General features: G+C 39.3%; 1 protein-coding gene across 2 annotated transcripts in view; it reads left to right on the plus strand.

Moving 5' to 3' along the window:
- c26h8orf34 (chromosome 26 C8orf34 homolog) overlaps positions 1-24,189 on the plus strand; it is a 96,289-nt gene that overhangs the window by 30,948 nt on the left and 41,152 nt on the right. For both annotated transcript variants that reach the window (XM_053488030.1, XM_053488031.1), the window contains exon 7: positions 11,060-11,226. In XM_053488030.1, coding sequence (XP_053344005.1) covers positions 11,060-11,226 — 167 coding nt within the window. The remainder of the gene's footprint in view (positions 1-11,059; positions 11,227-24,189) is intronic.

A 24,189-nucleotide genomic window follows, 5' to 3' on the forward strand; every position in this document is an offset into this window, starting at 1 on the left:
ATCCTTGAAAATCGATAGATAACTTGTCATCATCTTGAGGAAGAGACGCATCGGTCGGTGTGAACTGTGCACCCAATCATTCACCAACGCCACTAAACACATTACGGGAACTCGGCTGGGAGTGATTGCCATGTCTTTCGTACATTCCTGACCTCGCTCCAAGCCATTTTCACACTTTTGGCCCATTAAAGGAGTTCCTGGGAGGCCAGCGTTTGAGACAAAACTTTCTACCTTGATGGTATCCAAGCACTGCTGAAACACTGGGATCAGTGCTTCAAGGTAGCGGGGGATTATATAGAGAAATAAATAGCGTTTCTCTTACAATCACAAGTCCTGGTTTGACTTGAACGCTCTCCATATTTCAACTATCTCACCTTTAACAGATGTATTTTAGAGATATGTGTATAATAAATCACCTTTTGCCTTATTGTTCTTAGTGTGTCATGTGAGTTTACTCCGAGAATTATGTTAGGAAGTGATGTCACCACACGTCCTGATGACCTTCTCCGACTTCCACAGGTACTGTTATGCGATGCGAAAAAGGACATCGATAAATTCTTGAGGAGAAAAGACGTGTTACTGGAAATGACTGGAAAGGACACAGGACACGCCTCTGTTCTTGGGGTTGAAAAACAGAGCGACAGGGACATTATAAAAGAGAGAATACGAGGGACAGATGGAGAGGAAGAGCAGAGAAATGAAACGAGTGATCCGGTGACAAGGGATTGAGATGATAGAGAAAGAGAATGATAGACAGAATGGGTTCGGGAGGAAGGTGGTAGAGAAGTGGTAGACAGATTGAGAATGAAAAACAAAACAAAACGAGATGTTCATACAGAGAGAGAAAGATAGAGTGAGACAATGACGGAGAGAATTAGAGTCACTGAAAGTGAGGATGGGAGCATTGAGTTTATGATACAGAGAATTAGAGAAAAAATGAGAGAACGATAGAATGAGAGTGAGGATGAGAGATAGAGAGAATGAAAGAGAAAGATAGTTTGAGGCAGATGGGTAGAGCGAGAAAGAAAGAGAGAATGAGAAAGGGAATAAAAGTGGCCAAGAGATGGAGAGATCGATATAGTGAAAGGGAGAAAGAAATAGAGAGTTTGAATCAGAGAATAAATGAAAAAAATGAGGGGCAGACATAAAGGGAGAGAAAGAGGGCAAGTGGGAGAATAAAAGAGCAAATAGCAGGCAGAGAACGAGCGAGAGAGAGAGAGAGTCCGACAGACAGCAGAATAACAGATGAGAGATAAAGGGAGACCTGAACTCTTACTCTGCCAGTACAGAATCCAGAGCAGCGTTTCAGGACCCTTTTGAAACCCGAGCGTTGCGTCTGCAGTGGCTGCGGTGCTTCTTAAACCGTCGCTAAACCCATTTAAACGTTTAGATGTTTAAATTTCCCCTGCATGCGTTGGGCCGGCGTGAACCAGCCTCCGCCTATTCTCCGTTGGTTTCAGGCCAGTAAACTCTACGCATTAGTATTCTACTCAGACTCGGGCCTGTATGCGTGAATGTAATTTTTCATTCTGTACTCTGTTCTCCGCCCCTGGCCTGGATATGTGCTGGTGCATTAAATCAGCCCGAGTGTATTCCGAGGTTGTAGCTCCCATGCGGCGTACAGTGCGCACCATAGAGTGAGGTCTCCCTGTATGAGAAAGCCTGCCGAGACCTCCTCGATCATCATGCATGCAAAGTCTTTTCAAACATCTCCCTTATGATTCTTGGACACTTTTATCATCGAGTTAGCTTAACGATCAATCTGACGTGACTCACATATCTGTAAGCCGCCGCTGCTCTTCTAATGAAGAGCCGGTTCTTGAATGCTGGCATAATGAGGCAAGAATCTGCGAAGCCGAGAGCTGTTGCTACAGAGACCTTTGCGCTTCTGTACAGTCTTGGCGGTACCCAGTAGGTGTTGATTAAACAGAGGTGCTTCACTCGTTCCCTACTGAGGACTGATGGCAAAACTAGCACCTCTGTCTCTGGCCGAAAGTCATGTTTCCGATCTATGCAATTCCTTGATGAATGCTGTCCTCCATGATTACATGCATATGATTACTGTAGATGCTGTGTAGAAGCATAACCATCTCCGTTATGATCTGTTGATGTGCATGATGGAATGTTCCGAAAATTAGGATGGTATTATTTATGTACTAATCTAACAGTCCCAAATAATCTGTGCAGTTTATAGAGTATAAATATACCGGAATCAGCCATAATATTTAAAGAAACAACATTAAAACCCACTTATGGTTTGGGTTCCTCTTGTGCCACCAGGGTGGCTGTGGACTCTTGGGGCTTGGTGTGAATTTGGGCTTCTGGGGGGTGCACTGGTGACTGGCACCATAATGTTAGCAGTGGATCATTTAGTTGCTGTGGGTAACGGAGTGGGGCCTCCACGGATTAGACATGTTTGTCAGATTGATTAGATTGAACACTGGGGATTTTGTTGGCCGGATCAGCGGGCTGTGGTGCACTGGGTGTTCTGGTGCTTTTTTCTTTGGTGGCCAGCCTTTCTATGGGATCAGACCAGATGGGCTGGCTTTTGGTTCCTGTAGATATGGGTGAACTTTGGGTGTCCATGATCCTGTAACCGGATCTGCTGGTGTATCGTTAGTGATGATGTTGTTCAGTTCAGAAGCTGGCAGTTTAGCTGACTTTGGAGCTCTATTTTAATATTAAGATGTTTCGTAATGCGCTGCTATAAGGCTCATGGTGGTTTGTTCAACCTTATTTCCCCAACTCATTGTTCACTTAATAAAAATGTTTGGTTTATTTGTTTGTTTATGTTATTACCTATATGCCACTTTATTCATAATATTAAACCTCTGTTTGTTGCACTGTGTGATTCATTTGGTTTATTTATGCAAAAATGCTATTTTTTTATTACATTGTTCATGTTCATTGTTCATTGTTCTTTTTTTAAAAAAAAAAATCTTTATTACAACTTTTGTTGAAAATATGCAAAGAACTTAACTATATAAGTTAGTCTAGTCTTAGTCTTAGTCTAAACTAATTTAACTAGTATCATGAATCAAATTAAACTGCGACCAGAGTATTAGCTTTAACTTGGGGCAGAAATGAAATTTTTTAACGTAAATGTGACATACTGTACTGTAGATTAAAACAACAACACATAAAATGCTCATTAGAATATTTTTTTTTATTATATTAAAATCATTATTTTTAATTTAATTAATTAATTGTTCATTCATTTAGTCATCGCTTCTTTCCAGTGTTATACTGTATCTCGATCGTTGTTATATCAGACCTTATATCATGACACCTTTTGTCTGCATTTCTGGCCATAAGCTTCAGAATTCCAATGCTTCGGATGAAATCTGATGTCTGTGTAGAAACTATTTACTGTATCGAGTTCCAGCCGGCGGATTTGAGCACAATATGTGCCTTTAAGCCTTTAAGCCTTAAAGCCTTTAAGCCCTTAACCTGTCTTTAAAATTTATTATAGCGTTTTCTTTGATGCAATTAATAGTGAGCGAATTGGAAAATCTAATAGCAGAAGATCTGTGCCTGGTTATCTGTCATGTCACTCACAGTGCCTTTTACCGTGGTTGTTGTTGTGCATGTTTATTGATGAAATGTACCAGACCCTTTAGCAAATGCCAAGAATTTCTGTCATTTCTTCACACACTTGCCAAAGGTTTAGTTCACATTTTCCACTGCAGCCTCCTCAGCAAAAAGAACATTGCAGTTCAGCACTGATCTCTTTTTTTTAGAGCTGTGTTGAGACAAAAAATCGAAACAGATCATGATTAAGATGTATCAGCTATTAATATATTAAACCCACTGACAGGTGAAGTGAATAACATTGATTAATCTCAGTAGAGGGGCACATGTAAAGGGTTCGGAGATATTCGGCATCAAGTGAACAGTCAGTTCTTGAGGTTGATTTGTTTTATAGAAAAATGGGCAAGCGTAAGGATCCGAGTGACTGTAACAAGCACCAAATTAAGATGGTCAAACGACGATGGTCAGAGCATCGCCAAAATGGCAAGGTGTTCCAAAAGTGGTCAGAAGAAGGACAACCAGTGAACCAGCTACAGAAGGCTAGCGCGCTCGGTCCAATTCTACAGAATATCTACTGTAGCAAAAATGGCTTTGTTTTTCCATGGGCTAAAGAGTCACGTCATTACGTCACTGTATATGTCCACGAACATACCTATTTCCCCTGCAATGATAGCAGCAATGCTAATGACAGTGCTAGCAACAACAAAAAAAAATGCTAACAGCAAGCACAACAACAATGGCAAACTTCAACATGGCTTTGCAAGCAGTTCTCCTGCCTTCATCATTACTACAAAGCATTTGAGCTGCCCATTGCACATTGCGTCTAATTTTAAAGACGGCAGTAACAAAGTTGGTCATGATAACCCTCCCCCCCCCACAGCCCCTGACAATAAGCCGTTCTTTGTTCTAATAAAGTGTTGGTGCCGTCTTGGTACTAGTTTTTGAGCTCCTAAGTTGTTTGGCTGTCTGAGTTGTTGTTGTTGGTCTTTCGGCTGCTCCCTGCAAGGGGTCGCCACAGCAGAATACCCAGTTTTACGCCACAGCCCTTCCTGACGCAACCCTCCCATTTTATCCAGGCTTGGGACCGGCACTGCATCCAGTGGCTGGGGTTTGGGCACTGCCTTGGTGGAAAATGGGTGAGTAGCTGCAGACCAAACTGTGTGTCCATGTTTATCACAAAAACTGGATATAATGGACATGTGAGCATCAGAACTAGACCATGGAACAATAAAAAAAATGTGGCGTGGTCTGATCATTTAATTCAATAGCCTAGTGCTTGGTCTAGGAAAAAGATGGCACCAGGATGCCCTATGGGACGAAGGTAAGCCAGTAAAGGCAGTGTGATGCTCTGGGAAATGTTCTGCTGGAAAAGGTCCTGGAATTCATGTAGCATACCACCTACCTATACATTGTTCAGGAACTTATCCTTGAGCAGATAAGTTGTTTACATCATTGCACATGATTGGCCACATTGGCCGTGTATGGAAATCAAGTTGATAAATCATGGACCATTTTGTTTTCAAATATTTATCAGTCCTGCTGAAATAGGGTCTGCATGAGAACCGTAGTCCATCAGTGCATGAACCTGATAAAGGCCATGGTGTTGGCCCTTCATGGCCATGGTGTTTCCTAATGGCACTGGCTTCTTTGTGCCCAGATAGGAACATTACAAAAAACCTCAAGTTGTTGACATGGCCTCTAAATTCCCCTGTCAGACTGTCTAGTTTAATCAGGTCTGATCCTCAGAACTTACAGGACTTAAAGGATCTGCTGCTAAAGTCTTCTGGAGTCCATGCTTCAAAAGGTCAGTGCTGCTTGGTAGCACAAGAGAGACCCACACGTTATTAGTTAGGTGTTTTTTATTGTCATGGCTGATCTGATGGTGTATTTCCTGCAGCAGTGGTATCACTGTCAGCTTCTTTATTAGTTTATAAGGTACTGTTTCAGCTCACTTGTAAATGATTTGGATGAAAGGGTTTACAAAATGTTTTAGATCTGCCTTAATGATGTTAATGGAAATGAGTCCTTCAATTGACGCTAATAGGCTGTCTTTTCCTCCTCCAACTCTTTATTACCAGTTCTCAAGCCTTCATGCTCTAACACACCTGAATAAACTCATTAAGTGTGTGAAAATCTGCTGGTGATTTGAATGTGTGCAAAATGTGAAGCCCTGAGCTACTGTAGCACACTCATAATAGGACAGGTCTTTGCCAAGGATGATAATGTAGTCATCTAGTGTTTTGTCATTGCTGAAATAGATTGCTTGGGGTATTTAAACGCTGAAGCTTCCTATCCAGTTCAGATAGTTTTAGCTTCTGTTTTGTAGCAGGAAATCAAGATGACCTGGTGGTTTCATTCCATTTTACACATCCAAACTAGAGTGTTATGTCATGTCCCTTTTTTTTTTTTTTTTTGTTTCAATTTATTTTTGTCATGTGTTGCGATGGACAGTTTGTCGCCACACTTTACCATGGGAATGAATTAAATAAGGCCACCGACACAACATCTGGGTGTTTATTTATCAAGAACAAGACATGGTCTTGTTTCAGTTACACTTTATTTTTAGAAATTTATAAGTCACCCTTTCAACTAATTATCAGTAATTATGCTGTAAAATGATGAGTTTTAATGATTTTAATTCTGAACTATTATTTAGCACAGTAGCCTATACTCCCGTTGTCCAAGACACGTATAAGACCAGTAGGGGGCTGAGATCTTAACAAGTCCAAATTAAGAGGTAAAAGCTAATTGGCTTAATTTGTGCATTGCACCAATGATTTTCCAAAGAGGACAACATGACCATTTTTTACAATTTCTTGGATGAGACCAAGGTCCTATTTAGTGAGATCATTGCCCACGAGCAAGCCAAAAGTTCTAAGACAAGTCTAAATCAATACAAAAAAACCTCTCGAGACCAAGACCAGACTCAAGTCCTTCAGTCCTACCATTAGTGATCAGTTCATGGCACTGAATACGACAAATCAAAATGTGGTGCTTATGACTTCAGTTTTTGAAGAACACTTAAATTTTTCGAATCTGGTGCAAGAAGAATAAAACAGTTGTCTGTAAACTTTCTGTATAAATTCTCTACAAGTCTGCCTAAACAAGCAATGGCATTGGTTTTTAAATCAGACCAGAAAAAGTCTGTCAAAACTCCACCCTTCTTGAAGTAAGGTCTTCTGCCCTGTATCTTTTTTATCTTGAGCAAATAAATTATTTACATCATTACACATGATTGGCCGTGTTTGGAAATCAAGTCCATAAATCATGGACCATTTTGTTTTAAAATATTTATCAGTCCTGCTGAAACATGAAAACACTGGATCTGCATGAGAACCGTGGTCCATTAGTACATAAACGGCTGGCATACAGTATAGTTTATAGAGTTACATGATGACATTATAAGAGTTAAAAACTGATAGCCTTGCGCTGTTGTAATCTTTATACCCAAGAAAGAGGTCATAGAAGCCGGACATTTTAGCCAGATTTGGAGCTCTAAGGCTACGTTTACACTGCAGGTCTGATTTGTTGCCTATATCTGATTTTTTTGACCATCTGTTTACACGCTCTATTAACTATGACTCATATCTGATTCATGTGTTTACACTTGCCATACCATCTGAAACATTGCGCATACTTAAAGGAAGGTTCTTGCGCTACAAACTAGCCAAGATAGATGGAGGGGAAAGATGCTTAACGCTCTGCGATATATGCAAAGTTCACGAAACGTCTCCATGGTTTTAAAACGGAGGAGGAGAAAAAAAACACGGCATAATTGCAGCCTGTGCATAGGCTTCATTCACCAAATACTGATTTCTTAATGTTATTTAGTCCAAATAAGCATATTAACACAAGGTGGTGTGTGTGTGTTCTTTTCCTCTGTCATGTTATCATTCCACACATCATTTTTTTTTTTTTAAGGTGATCACAATCGGACAGCATTACTATAACTGTTAATACTTTCCAATAGAATATGCAGTCTGATGCATTTCAGTTTATTCTTTTAGAATGTGACCTACCTGCCCTTGAAAACAGACATAAACCTTCTATAAGCCTCCCTTTATAGAACTACTTCTATTCAGCAAACAGAAGCTTTTATGAGAGGCGTGGGTGTGTTTACGTGACTGTTTATGAGCACTGGGACCTGCTCTGCTGACGCAGCAAAACAGAAGAGCCGAGGACGCTGTCAAGTCGTTTGACTGATGAACTGCCATAGCCGTGAAAAACTGAAACCGAGGAAAACGTACAACCTAAACGATCATGCTAAATGATGTGTCCGACCTCACGCTCCTGCATATTAGCATAAGAGTTAGATTAGCATAGTAATATCCAGCCCGAATGTATAATGTAGTTCTGCCCTGAGACCAATTCTTAATCTTCCTCTTGTTTTAATCATATTTACTGCCGAGAATATTTAAAAAAAAAACTGTCCAGAATTTGAGATATGACTCGAAGCGGGGCTCTGATTTCATTAGGTATCTGGGAGGATTAGATTAGACAAACTAATTAGATGGGAATGCGAAACGAGCTGCTGGTTGATGAGGTCATTGATGCAGCTTCTGCAGATAGTTTATGAGAAAATTCTTATGTTAGCTGACTTTAGTCCTGTTGCAAAATAATTCTCTTTGAGTCAGAATGATTGAGACCAGGCTTTGATCACATAAATCCGTAAGAACAATCCATTCACGTTGATCCCTTCATCATGCATGGGTGCTGACTCGAGTTAAACATGCATCTGTCTATAAAGCTTTTGCTGAAGATGGCTGTCCAGATGGTGAACACAGAAACCTTAAACCATGCAAATTACTGATACATGCTTTGTTAATATGGCCTGGGTTTATATTTTATAATCAAAGAGTCACAATTTTAAAGTCTGACTGTTTAAAGGATGATGTAAAATGTGACTACCTCTATAATATGGAAAATCTTCACAAAGGTTGTTGAAAAGCTTAGGCTTAGTTATGTGTATAGAGCTTATTATAATATTTGAGCATGATAAACATGACTCATGAAGCTGACACCAAAAAGTAACAGATTCTGCAATGAAAAGGCATAAAGTGGCATCAAACACTTTTTAATTAAACTTTTTAAATATCATGTGATTTTTCACACTTTTGATGAATTTGGATCATTTAATCTTAAAGGGATAGTTCGAAACTGAGGTGAATTTGAGTACATTGCACTAGGTGTAGGTCGGTATGAATTTTCCAGCTCTTTGAAGTGTGTCACAGCGAATGCGAGTATTTATCAAAGTTACGGTGTAGCAGCTAACCGCAAGAAACTGCTAGAACGCTGATCTCTGGTGTACAATAAATATATTTCAGGAAAAGAAAAAAGTTAAATTTGTACTAAATACATTGCAAGTTTAAAAGATAGAACTTGATTTAGCTCAGCTGTACCGCAGAAGTTATAATAATTCCCTTCTGATGGCACTTAATTAGTTACCTAATAACCCAGTGTAAGTATCTATCCAATGACGGAAACTTTAAAGCACTTTATGTAAATCGCTCTGGATAAAAGCGTCTGCCAAATGCCTAATTGTAAATATAAGCTGAACCTATTAAGTGTATGAATTTTTGCATGAAACGAGGGTTGTGGATTTCGACCCCAATTACAGTGAAACCTCGGATTACGAGCACAATTCGTTCAAAAAGTGGAAAAAACACTCGTAAACCAAATCGAATTTTCCCATTTTAAATAATCGAAACTCCAATTATTCGTTTCACAGCCCAAAAAAATTAATACATAAAAATTATTAACACAAAATATAAAGTAAAAATAAAACAAATTAACCTGCACTTTAACTTAAAAAAAGTTAAAATAAATCTCAACAGTAAGTGTTTTTCCGTGTGTGTGTGTGTGTGTGTGTGTGTCCTCCCCTCTTCACTTTCTTGTCCTACACAGTTACCCTTCCTCCACTCTTTTCACACACATGCGCACAGAAGGAAAACACTGTATTATCATAAATATAAACAAGAAATCTCTCTAATGACACTCGATTGAGCGACACACTAACGAAATCAGTGCTGTAAAGTAAAAATAAAACTAATTAACCTGCACTTTACCTTTGAAAAGAATCGCGACAGAGCAGTGTTTCTGTGTAGAGCAGAGAGAAATAGTGTCTGTGTGTGTCTGTGTCTGTGAAGGCGAAAGTAGGAGGGGTCTGTGTGTTTGGGGGGGGAGGGGGGGGGATGCACGGTGTCCAATGATGCGCTCGCACACAGACAAAAAGAGCAGGCTGAGTCTTGAGCAGAGAGAAAAAATGGATTTGGATCTTATGAGACTTGCTTTTGCTTTACACGCGCGCTGTACACACACACATATAGACACAAAGTAAAATATGTTTCACACACACACACACACGTGGTAAAAGTGTTATAGTAAACAGTACACGCGTGCACGGATGTTGATTATACCAGTAAGAGACGAGCCCTAAGACCCAGCATTGGAGAAAATTACCTACAATTCCGGAGTGCAAGAGAAAGAGAAAACGTTGCCTCAGTTGTGATCACGTGACACTCAGTGTCAAAACAAAAAGCGTGTGCGTGATACATGATACTTGGTGCTCGTAAACCAAGACTTGTTCGTTTTCCAAGTTACATTTTATTCAAAATCTTTGCTCGTCTTGCGGAACACTTGCTAACCGCGTTACTCGCAATCCAAGGTTTGACTGTACTTCCATTGTACTCGCACTCACGGTGGAAAACTTAACAATCAGTGTACAGAGTAGAAAAATTTATAACAACCAAGACCTGTAGTAATGTGCTTACATGCACCTCAATTTTGATTTAAGATTGACTCGAAAACTATCTATTTAAATAGTATTACTGGGATTTTAGCAATTCTGTAACTTTATATGCCTGTGCCATATTTATTCCTGTACCTTTGCAGTCCAAAAAAGCAATTTTTACTTGCATTTATTGCCTCATTTCAAACAACAACAACAACGACGAAAAATCTATACGACCCCCCAGTCTTTCAATTACCAAAGCTTAACAACTTGTATAATTAAATCTTCAATAAATTGAAATAAGCTATTTAAGCAATAACATATCATTTTTGGGTGAGAAATATGTAAGGGGTCAGACAGTTATCTCTGACTAAGTAACCTGATTGGACGAGAGGCATTCCATGAGTGCTGATAATAAATGGTAACAGCACTGGGACGTTTAACTATACAGTATGTATCACTTTACGTACAAAGCTAACTAGGTTAGCTCTACCAGTCGCGTATGGATATGTGTTAGGGCAAAATAACTAGATAAATAAAGAAACAAATCCTAATCTGTTGATAATAAATGGTGTTTGTGGAACTGTTTCTATTAAAGCTTCTATACGCCCTTGTGTCTACGACCACAGCACATCCGTGCTGATATTCATCACAACAGCACTGCCTCTCTTGTGATATTGCTATATAAGTATGTTAAAGGATAGCAATAATAATTCTAAGGAGATTATGTCAAGTAAACTAATTCGACGAATATATACGGTAAGTATTCTAAACTGAAATCTTAACGTCTGTTTCCAGTCTAAAGATGGAGGTGAAGACGAAAGGACAGAAGCAGCAGCAGCAGCACCGGAAGAAGCTCCTGGCGGCCATGTTGTCTCAGGACTCGTTCGACTCCATGGCCAGCTCGACTCTGTCGGTCACCGAGGACGAGATGGAGGACGAGGATGACGCCATGGAGCTTCTGGGTAACCAAGCTACATTCAGTGTTTCAGACATACACACACGCACACACAAACACACACTCGTTGTCATTTACTCCAAAGTGTTCCACTTCAATCATGCCTGTTTATGAGGCTCGTGTAATCACTGATTGCACTGCATTCTGATTCCGAGCTGGGGAGAGCGTCCCTCACCAGAGAACACACACACACACACACACACACACACACACATTTTAAATGCAGTATAGGTTTTTATTCTCATTCTTTTTCTTTTCTATTGATGCAATCACTTCAGACGTGTATGAGGCTGGCACACGTCTGCTGTTTAGTCAGACTTGTGATTACAAACTTTATATTTATTTTTGCATCAAAGGTTAAAAAAAAAAAGAGATTATAAGTTTTTATGGTCATCTCATCTCATCATAACAAAATAATGCCTACATTTTACCCATACAGCCAAATGATCACAAAACACACCAATAAAACTAAAGAATAACTTCCTGGCTTTGACTTCGCATAATCAGGACGTGCACATCTGCACTGTGTGTGTGTGTGTGTGTGTGTGTGTCTTGATGTTGATTAATCTGTACCTTTCAGGCAGTGTTTGGTGAGATCCTCAGGAGTAGCACTCCCTTCTGTGTTTAATTAGCCAGATAAAATACACACAGTAGTACCTTTAAAACACATTTAAGCAACTTCATTGCACTTTTACAGACCAAGCTTCCAGGCTTTGTTTACATCGTTTGCACAGAAATGTTGAATCTGTTCTCAGGGTATATTCATGATCGTGAAACAGAATCGTTGAAGTTTGTTTTTCGAGATCTCTATTCGCCGCGTCTGTTTGTGTGACCGTAAAAAGCAGACTGTCTTGTAAAGCGTACGCGATCGATAGTGGTGCTGAAGTGACAGCACTTTTCACTTGACTTTGAACTTTTCCCGTCTGTGAGGACACCAGCAAATTAGACATGGGTCAAACTGTAGAAGCTTCGTCGCCGGGGGGGGTGTGTGGGTGTGGGTGTGTGTGCACATCTGGATGTCTATGTGTGTGTGTGTGAGATCTCCAGTGCCGAAGTGAGCGCCCGCTGTGTGGACCTGGAGATTATGGGATTACTCTGGTTCCTTGTCTGTTACTGCATGGCTAGGTGAAGCTGAACAGGAACGAATAAAGCAGCAGAAATCCTCTTTGAAGGAGTTTCCTGTTAGACAGCTTATGGTCCAATATGAAACATGATACAGTAATAACTCTTTTAATGATTTATGATTTTAATTAGGGAAAAGTACACTTACTGTAGACTTGGGGGAGAAATGAACTGTTTGTATTTCCTGGAAAAAGCTGTATGATGTTTCTATAAGGTGTTTATCAATTATAGACCATTTAATATAAAAAAAAAACTGTGGATTGAACATGAAGCGAAAACTGACCAACAAAAGATCGAATTACGATGGGCGTTCAAGTCAAACCTGGACTTTTGATTCACTAACGTTTCACTAGTGCATGGGTACCATAAAGGTAGAACGTTTTCTATGATACTTGATGAACATTTTCTGCTTCACATCCAAAACTTCTAAGCCTCCCAAGAAGTCCTTTAATGCCCCAAACATGTGAAACTGTCCTAAGGCGAGGTCAGGACTGGTAACTCACTGCCGAGTTCCTGTAACGTGCAAGTGGTGTTGCTGAATAATTGTGTGTAGAGTTCCCATTGACAGATGCGTCTCTTCCGCAAGCTGGTGACAAGTTATCCGTCGATTTACAAGCATTAGGTTTTGCATTTGTTGCATGTTCACGTGGGCTCCGAGTCACCTCGGCTGGGATCAGCATTCACCGACGTACAGACTTCTTTTAAACGTTTTCACTATTCAAATGTTTTAATGCGCCTAAGAGTCTCGTCACTGTCCTGTGCCCGAAGTCTTCTGTAAATATCAAACCGGTGCTGTTATATTGGTTGCCGTGGTGATTTTTAGTATGCTGTAGCTTGTCATAGGTCTTGGCCAGTTACGACTGGTTAGGTTTATGCACAAAAGGTGACAAATAAGCCTAAGTATAGCAGACCTACAAATGGTAAAAAAGCTGCAGCCCCACCACTAGTTTATAATAAAGTTTGTGGGACTCAGGAGTTATAGCAGCTGAGGCAGATGTACTATTGATGTTCAGCCCTAATAAATATAACATGAAAACTTTAAAGGTTTTGATCTCAAAACCTTGCAAACCAATGAAGAATAGAGGGAATGGTCTTTAAAATGGCTGTGAAGGTGCTCTTTCTTTTCTGTGAAACAAACTGATCCTGTGGTACTGTGACATTTTTATGTGTGTCCTTATCTACTAAATTAAACAATAACTCATGAGATGCTGCGGTTTTGGGTTTAGTGACCATTTCTCTCTTTTTTCTCTTTGTTACCTCTCAGCTGTACAGCGTCCCATTCTTCATATATCATTCTGTATTCTCCCTCATCCTCAGTATTAATAAGTAGCGAATCTAATTAGTTAGGGAAGTAACTATTTTTAATGAGGCTGCCATGTTGAGAAAAATTATATAATAAAATATAATATAATATAATATAATATAATGTAATGTTATATAATATAATATAATATAATATAATATAATATAATATAATATAATATAATATAATATAATATAATATAATGTAATATAACATAACATAACATTATATAATATAATATAATGTAATATAACATAACATAATATTATATAATATAATATAATATAATATAATATAATATAATGTAATGTAATATAATATAATATAATATATTATAATATAATATAATATAATATAATATAATATAATATAATATAACATAATATAATATAATATAATATAATATAATATAACATAACATAACATTATATAATATAATATAATGTAATATAACATAACATAACATAATATAATATAATATAACGTAATATAACATAACATAACATAACATAATATAATGTAATGTAGTGTAATGTAATGTAATATATATTAATATAATGTAATATAATATAATATAATATAATATAATATAATATAATGTAATATAACATAACATAACATAACATTATATAATATAATATAATGTAATATAACATAACATAATATAATATAATATAACGTAATATAACATAACATAATATACAGTAATATAATGTAATGTAATGTAGTGTAATGTAATGTAATATATATTAATATAATATAATATAATGTAATATAATATAATATAATATAAATGAAACCTATGGATTTAAAGAAATATTTGAAGGGCTTGACTGAGGAAAACGAGTTTAGTCAAAACAATAGAAGTATTGCAAACTGTTCTAGAATATTTTGTTCAAGATTTTTTCAGGTCACAGGGTGTTAAAATGCACAGATTCTCACATATTATGTCACAATTGCCTAAGTTATACTGTGTGAGTGTGTACAATTTTGCAAAATGCTATAAATCCAACAGTTTTATCACAATAGTTTTGTTTGTGTCAATTTGCATAACATAAACAATATGTTGGTTGAGTTTTAATTAAAGAATTAAGCGGACTCTAGTTTTGACTGTGTTTTTGCAGTGACTTACTTTAGTGAGTTACATGGAATAACATGTTGCTCGAAAAACTTTTCTCAGTTACAAAGATTGTTCAATAATTATCATAGAAGTCCATGACTGCTGGGGAAACTCCAGTGGCGGTGTTTGTAAACATGCACTTTTTTGGCTTCAACATTCATAGGTAGATTATAGAAGGCATTTAGCTCACTGAAACCAGTCAAGGCTTTTCCCAGCCAGTAGTCTCTCTTCACATTTTGCTACATAATGGGTTCATTAATTTTTGCGATTTGCCGAAAGTGTGTACCGTCCAAGCTTCTAAAACTAGGATATGTAAAGCTTTTTAAATTAAAAGTTGGTTGTAGATAAAACTGTGTGCCAGAGTAAATAATTTTCCAGAATGAGTGAGAGATAGTGTGATAATGCAGTCAAACCTTAAATGTGTAAAATTGCATTGTGGCAGTTGTTGTTCTCATCTTGGCATCATTTTTTTTAGAAACAGGGTTGTCTTTAAAGTACACATCATGTACACATCTCAGTCAGCAGTCTGGTAAGGTGTAAACCGTTGATAATCCATTCAAAAAATGTATTTTAGCCATGTAAACATCTTAGCCCCACACTGGGGTAACTTTAGGTACCTTGAGTTTCCAAGATCGCATTTTTGTTTCTATTGGTGATCAGTAAATACAGTACCATAAGAGCTCTCTCACGCACCTCTCTTTGCATCTGAATTACATCCACTCGCTCTCTGGCTGGGGAAGGAGCACTGATTGGCTGACATTTCACACGTAATTAAGGGTCTTAACCAATCACAGATTAGACTGAGTTCTTGTAACCAGTCAAAATGCAAAAGGCGGGATTTCTACGAAAAAATATAAGAAGCCTAACTTAACTTCTCATCTTGGATGCAAGTCTGAATCCTCTTAAATCATGACCAAAAAAAAACTGAAAAAAAGAGTAAAGAGAAGCATATGACAAGTTAATCCAACACTAGCGAGACAGTAAGGGATTAAATACTTTTGCAGTCACGTGGGAAACCGTGATGCATATTTACTGTGAAATATTATTCATTTGTCTGATAACCTTTAATAAATAAGACATTTTCAATGGACGGAGGATTTGATCACACAACCTTCTAAGCACTAACTCAACACCTTAATCAGGAAGCCAACACAGCTAACTTGCCTCGAGTCAGCGCAAAATATTGGTTCAAGTGATTAGTGCTTGAATTAATAAACCGACAGCTTGACAAAGACGGCTAATTACGATCTCTCGGATTGGTCGTGGCATCAGCGGGATTCGTTACAGTAATCTTTACTGTCAGCGCGAACCTGTTCTTAGCTTTTACCTTTTGATTGGACAAGACTCCTCTACGGGTTTCCATTAAAGCCTCCCAGTCCCTATATCCGAGTGTTAACCTCTAAAGGCAAGTGTCTCGAATCCAATCACACACACACACACACACACACACACACACAGTCTGGTTTTCCTTGTAGAGATGTACCGCTTGTTCCAAACACGATGATAATAGAGAATAATGCACACTTTTTTCTCAGTTGTGTATTAAACAAAATAACCGATGCATTTTTCTTGAAGAAGATGAGTCTCTGTGTGCAGCTCCAGACAGATCGAACTTTCCAGTTTCTCCGTGATCGAGACCCATCACTCATATCGAACTTTCTGTCAGTTACAACAGAGGGACAGAGAGAGAGAGAGAGAGAGAGAGACATGGAGAGAGACGGAGCGGTATTAAAGCATTCATTAATAAAAGGTCATTTTTTAAAAGTTCAACATTTTAAAGAAACCCTTAAGTGATTTTCCGGACGCATCCGTAGCGCAGAGGTGAAACTTCAATCTGTTTCAACAAAAAAAAAAAAAAAAACTTCACAGGTATACAACATGGGAAAAAAATTTGATTAGTGTTAACACACATTGCGCCGCCAAAACAAAGTCACCACCGGGATCTAACTGAGTACTGTGAATAGTTACCAGCCTTTACTGTAACACGCAATTAGAAGATTACTGCAGGGACCAATGTGGTTCTGCTGCAACAAGTTATTTAACCCTAACTCAAGTTCCTTCCCAATTCTTAAAAAACCATGGCGAAGATGTTCCTCTGTTTAAAAAGGGTTAGATTATTTTCTTTTTTTGAATGAGTGTAATGGGAGATCACTTCAACATTTGGTTAAATCAAATCGTTAAAAACACACACAACAGTAGAACTTATGGCTATAAGGGGTATATACTGTTGGGATTGAGACTAAACAGCTGTGTAGCCTTAAGAAAGCCACGGGAGTATAATGAATGGACTGTGGAGCGTTGGAAAAAGGGTCAGAAGGTTGGAAGGAGTGATGGAAGTTTGGAAGGTCAAGGGTAAGAAAAAAGGCAGATGCACCCATTATGCCCAGTATCTACCCTACAAGCCAGTCCTTAACCCTATTGGGAATCTTTGAAAACTTCACACAGTGGTTTGACTCTCGCATCATCAATACAAAATCTTAGTAGATGGAAATAAAAAGCTCATCAAACCGATGCCATGGCGAATGTATACCGTAAAGGGGTTCAATAAAATATTTAAAGATTGTGTGACTTTTTGTTGTTAGGGCTCGCTCACATTAAACTGCAGGTCCCAGGAGGAGTGAAGACTATCACACACTTCCTCCAAGACATCTGCCAACCTTTTCAAACTACTACTACTAACAAATACCGTAAGATAATATTTTAGATATAATAAACATTATTTATAAAAACAATAATCATATTTAATAAAACACATCAATACTACTACTACTAATAATAATAATAATTTTAATTTTAATGATTTAATTTTTGAGTACAGTTTTGATATAATGGCTTACTTGTAGAATAGTGACAGTGGATTGATCAGGACACACCACCTCATAGAGGAGAAGTTTCTAAGTGTGTAAAATGTGTAACTGTGTGCTCAGTCTGCCCTCTGGTGGACAAACCTGTAAATAAGAGTTTTTTTTTAAATTAAATAATTGCTCAGAAGAGTGTCTACCTTACAGAATATAAGCTGCATTGTCTTGTCATTTTGTGTAAAGCTGTATAATACTATATGACATACTGTACAGTACTAGGCAGTTGTAAATGACGTGATGTGAGGATGAGAGAAAATCACGTACTGTACATTTGCCGTATCAGTTTTTAAACACCTCATTATTTAAAAATCTTTATTTTTTTTATCTTTTTATTTTTACTCTTTTATACTTGTCATTTTAGCTTTATTTCCTTTGTTTTTCATGTCTTTTTTATGCTTATCATTTATTTGTTTTTTCTTTTTTATTTCTACTCTTTTTTTCCTTTTTTATCCTCTTCTCCTTTTGCTTACATTCTCATTCAAATGTGTCCTTTTTATTTACTTTCTTCTCTACTTGTTTCTTGCTTTTCTCGACTTTTCTGTTCCCTCAGTAAAGGCTCTTTGCAGTGTCGTTTCCTCTCCGCTTGCCTGTTGTTATTATCCAGTGTAACACCTCTTAGCGCTGTGCTAAATGCTGAGTTGGAGTGAACTTTATCTCCGTGAGATTCATTACGCTAATTATTTACCCTCTTTATTCTTCCCTCTTTTAAAATATATGACGAATGAGTGATGACTCGGGGAAAGCTGGATGAATTACATCATGGTGAAACAGCTTGTTTTTCCTAATAGTGCCCGATACAGTTATCTTTACATTTAATTAAAGTCCCACCTTCTCAACTGTAACTAACAGACACAGAGGCCACGCCTCCTTTAATGTGACTAATGTACAGAGGCCACGCCTCCTTCACCGGGACTAATACAGAGGCCACGCCTCCTTTACCGGGACTAACACACAGAGGCCACGCCTCCTTCACCAGGACTAACACACAGAGGCCACGCCTCCTTCACCGGGACTAACACAGAGGCCACGCCTCCTTCACTGGGACTAACACACAGAGACCACGCCTCCTTCAGCATTAATAACACACAGAGGCCACGCCTCCTTCAGCATTACTAACACACAGAGGCCATGCCTCCTTATCTGAGACTCACTCAGAGGCCACGCCTCCTTCACCGGGACTAACACACAGAGGCCACGCCTCCTTCACCGGGACTAACACAGAGGCCATGCCTCCTCCATCATGATTAGCATACAGAGACCACGCCTCCTTCACCAGGACTAACACACAGAGGCCACGCCTCCTTCAGCATTACTAACACACAGAGGCCATGCCTCCTTCTCTGAGACTCCTCAGAGGCCACGCCTCCTTCACCTGAACTAACACACAGAGGCCACGCCTCCTTCACTGGGACTAACACACAGAGGCCACGCCTCCTTCACTAAGACTAACAATCAGAGGCCACGCCTCCTTTATCAGGACTAACACACAGAGGCCACGCCTCCTTCACCGGGACTAACACAGAGGCCATGCCTCCTCCATCATGATTAGCATACAGAGACCACGCCTTCTTCACCAGGACTAACACTCAGAGGCCATGCCTCCTCCATCATGATTAGCATACAGAGGCCACGCCTCCTTTATCAGGACTAACACACAGAGGCCATGCCTCCTCCATCATGATTAGCATACAGAGGCCACGCCTCCTTCACCAGGACTAACACACAGAGGCCACGCCTCCTTCAGCATTACTAACACACAGAGGCCATGCCTCCTTCTCTGAGACTCACTCAGAGGCCACGCCTCCTTCACCGGGACTAACACTCAGAGGCCACGCCTCCTTCGCCAGGGTTAACACACAGAGGCCACGCCTCCTTCACTGGGACTAACACACAGAGGCCACGCCTCCTTCACCAGGGCTAACACACAGAGGCCACGCCTTCTTCATGGGACTAACACACAGAGGCCACGCCTCCTTCACTGGGACAAACACAGATGCCGCAATATGATCTGAAATACTTTTAGGGAGTGCATTTTACTTACTTTGTCACTAATGGAAATAACAGCGAGGTACTGTACCCTGCCGGTGCAGACACGTGAACATGCATAATGTTTATTGGAATCAGTTAATATTATGGATTGATTTGTGATCTCCTACTCCAATCCAAACAGCTGAAGCTAGCAGACGCATTTCAGCGGGAGCGCAGGCAGCTGTGATGCTTTGGGGCAAATGTCGCATGCTTTACAGCTGTAGTAAACTGACAGCGGTGACACCGATACTGCTTTGGTCTGTGGGTAATGTAGCTTTGAGCAGTGAGACCACCCAGGCGGATATTTCTGATAGGGTGTAACGAATCACCTCTTTTCTTTATGCAGCTGTCGTAATGTCAGGGAGACAAAGTCAGGGCCAAGCGTGGGATACCAGACTGGGAATCTCTCACCCTGGGGCTCTTAGGGAGTGTTTACAGAAGTCGTCATGGTGGAATTGTTTTACACCTCAGGGCTGTCTTAAACCTGACCAGTCAGAAGGTGATGCATATTGCAGCAGGAAACATTAACCTTATCACTTAACACTTTATACTAGTTGGTGACGTTCAGTCCAAAATATGCTGTTACAGGAAAACTATTTGGAGTAGTTGCACTAATTACTAACCTTTTTTAATTATTCATTTTATTCCTTTACTTGTCCATTAATATGTGCAACGTAACACACTCGGAGAAAAGAGCTACAGTATCTACACGTGTGTATGTAGTTTATGGTCGACTGTAATTATTTGCCTTATAATAGCGACATTTAAGTGCTTTATATCTTTCTTAATTGACATATTTTTGGTCAAAGCTGCACACTTTAATTCACCTTTTTTTAGAAAAAAGAAAAAAAACAAGCAGGCATGTTCAAGTCTATCTGGGACTTTGGACTGCGCAAAATAACAGAACACCCTTTTATACACTTCTAACATTATTTTTAAACATTATTTTAAACAAAGATAAGTGCTTGTTGGCATTAGGGCAACGAACGTACCCAATAGATCATGCTCTGAGGACGAGACTGAGGGCAGACCCACAAACAAGCAGAAGCTGGCCGCTGCAGTAAAGACCTGGCAAAGCATCTTGAGGGAGGAAACTCAGCATTTGGTCATGTCCATGTGTTCCTGACTCCAGGCATTCATTAACTGCAAAGGATTTTCATCCAAGTACTAAAGACGATACACTGGGGTGTATATTTGAAAGTGGCTGTAATTCCTGAATGGTTAAAGTCACATATCTTGATTAATTTAAAATTTAATGTGGTGGTGCACAGACGCCAAATGCCACCCAAGAAATAACTTTGTTCCAAAATTAATGGACCTGACTGTGATCACCTGCTACACTTATGCACATCTCTGTGCTTCACTAGTGCTTCGATACCATTAAGGTAGAACGTTTTGTCAGTTTTAAAGGCCATTAAAGGAGTTCCTGGGATGCCCCATTGATAAAAGCACTAGTGAAACACTGGGTTGAGTGCATTGGTGTTGTTTTTGGTCTTTCTGCTGGTCCCACAACCTTGGCACTGAATGCCCTTCCTAAAACAGCTCTTCCATTTTTTTGTCTGAGCTTGGGACCAGCACTGCATCCAGTGGCTGAAGTTTGGGCATTGGGTGGGAATTGAACATAAAAGAATAAAAAGAGTATTTACTGTTGAAACAAAAATCCTGCTTTGACTTGAACGCCCTTGGACATTGCTCTGTGTGTGCTTGTATAAATCCCAAAACAGAAAGTAACCAATCACACTATTTATCAACCTCAAATCTCTTGTTCAGGTGAACCAAAACTCCATTTTCTTACACCCAGGTTCGAAAACCGCTTTCTCGCTCGAACTATTAGACCGAACTCTCACTGGAGAGACACGTAATCGTGAAACCACCCAAAAGATTAATGAGATAAAGACAGGCATAAAATCACACAGTATGCTCCATCGTCTGTATGTGTCTGTGTGGGGAAAAAGTCTCTGAATGGCGCCTCTGTCTTACACCGAGTTGTAAAATTCAGACATCTGGTATTAACACTGACGGAGAACTTTTTGGAGGCGTCTCACTCAGGAACACTCGACTGCCTTCATAGGGGTCAAACTGGGATGCTTAAACCCTTCTGCATGATAAAGAACCTGCTTCGTGTTTGATTATAGTCCTGAATGTTTGGTATCTCCGAAGAAGAAGCAGAAAATGTTTATAACACAGGTTGCACAGGTTCTGGTTTTATAGCTGTATGAATTCTAATAGATCATGTACAGTAGGCATCTCTCCTACTGCCTTTATGTCACACACTCTTACTGAGCGTATTGTAGCAGTTAGAAGTAAAGATAAAAAAAAATTTAAAGCAGGGAGGAATTATAAATACATAAAAGGTATTTTTAATTAATAGAATAAAAACACTGTTGCCTCGCACCTCCATGGTTGGGGGTTTAAAGTTCATCTCTGGTCTGGAGCTTGGTGGACTTCATCCTACAGTCCGAAGACATGCATAGTAGACTGATAAAAAAAAAAAAAAAACATTATTTATAAAGTTTGAATTTAATATTTATCTCATGTACCTTACAGCGCAGTCAAAAGTCAAATTTTTTACATATACTCCAGGTAGGATGCTGAGGTCAGCCAGGTTATAGCACCCATGGAGCATTGAGGGCCCTGCTCAAGTGGTGGTGCTGGGGCTCGAACCCCTGATCTTCCAATCAGTAACCCAGTAACCCACAGCCTTAAGCCTTGAGCGACCCCTGCCCTTGATTACTAGGCATGGGAATCACCAGGAATATCCGATACAACCTTATCGCAATACCTTGGTGCCAATTCGATTTGTATTACAATAGGACGATTTTATAACTAATCTGATTTTGTACAATTGTTTAAATATTTTGTAACAATTCTAAACAAACTTACTAAGCAAACAATTTGCTTGTGCCATACGGGATGCTGTGCTGTGAGAATAGCTAAGAGCACACCCACCTGTACGATCATACTGGAAATGCAAACATAGATAAATGAAAAATTTATAAAAAAAAAAAAAAAAAAAAGATTTTTTTACGATTTAAAAAAGAATTGCCGTATAAAACAGAATTACAGGATCTTTGATACGGATTCCACTTTCTGAATTGCCCCTAGTGCCCTGTGATGGGTTGGTACCCAGCCAGGATGTTCTCATTTTAAGCCTTGAGCCCCAACTTCAACCCTCCTGCCCCCAAACACACACACACACACACACACACACACACACACACTACCCTCGACATCACAACTCAGGATAAGGTATGGACAAATCAGGACACCTTGCTCAAGATGAATCAATTACTTTTTTTGACGTGTCTCTGTCTCTCTACAAGGGACAACCCAAGAACCTCTAGTAATAATCTTTTTTTATTACCCCACTCTCATTTTGTTGGAAATCACAGCTCTGGTTGTGTTTGTTAATGCATCAGTTTCTCTGACATATTTTCTTCCATTAAGCCACGACCTGACTTAGTCCTTCTAGAATAGACATTTGTGTGGCGGTAATTGTAGACCATTACGCCACAGAGTTACCACCCAGAGTATTAGAGGCTGAAATGTGAAATGATGTAATTGACAAATAAATGGAGGGGGTTAGTGAATGAGTTATTGGCATTACAAGGTGGGTATTGTGTAATCAGACAACCGCATGACATATTTATTATCTAAAGGACGATCATAGTGGTTTAATGTCATGATGAAGGAATTTCGGTCTCAATAAATCTCCGTGGTGGCTAATATTACTGTCATAGCTGGAATAGTGTGTGTGTGTGTGTGTGTGTGTGTGCATCTTGAGTGGTTGCATGATATCCACAAGATGGCGATATTGTTTCTGAAAGAGAAAGGAATAAAAGAAGAGAGAAGTAACACAGGAGTGACCGCACTTTCTTTTAAAAAGAAAGATGACGAGACGGATAAAAGCGGTTCAACCACATACGGTGTGGAATATCAAAATCGTTCAGCGGCACTGTCTAGCCTTTGATTGCATCCAGTCATTAAAGTGCATTAATCGCCTGCGCGACGGAGACGTCTAGCTCATGTCGTCCTTCGCTTCGTTCTTTCATGTCCGTCTGATCTCGAGGCATCTGATCTCAATCAGTCCTTTTTCTTTACAGCCCACATCACGGGGCAGGCGTGAGGCTTTGGCGCGCGAGACGTCTACTTTCTCAAAGAGTCTCTCGTCTCAAATCCGAGGCCTAATTATAGAAATATTGTTTTTATTACAAAGCCAAACAAAATGCCGTCTTTTCCCACTTGACATCAAAGCGCCGTGTAGAGAGTTAACCGCAGAGCTAGGGTTTTTTCGCTTAATGAAATCCAAATGTGTGTCAATGAGAGAAAGAGAGAGAGAGAGAGCAAGGGTGTCAGGTCTAGAGGGACAAGGTCGCGGTAAGAGGTGTAAGTTCAGGAGGATTACCGCGAAGTGATCCCTGATGGAAATCAGAAGCACCCATGTGACGCAGCTTGATTAAAGCACATCCATCATCCGTGTATTTATTTCTTCATCTATCAGACGTCTGTTTGATCCATCAGCTCGTGGCTTTCCGC

Source organism: Clarias gariepinus, chromosome 26, assembly GCF_024256425.1.
Source record: "Clarias gariepinus isolate MV-2021 ecotype Netherlands chromosome 26, CGAR_prim_01v2, whole genome shotgun sequence".
NCBI lineage: Eukaryota > Metazoa > Chordata > Actinopteri > Siluriformes > Clariidae > Clarias > Clarias gariepinus.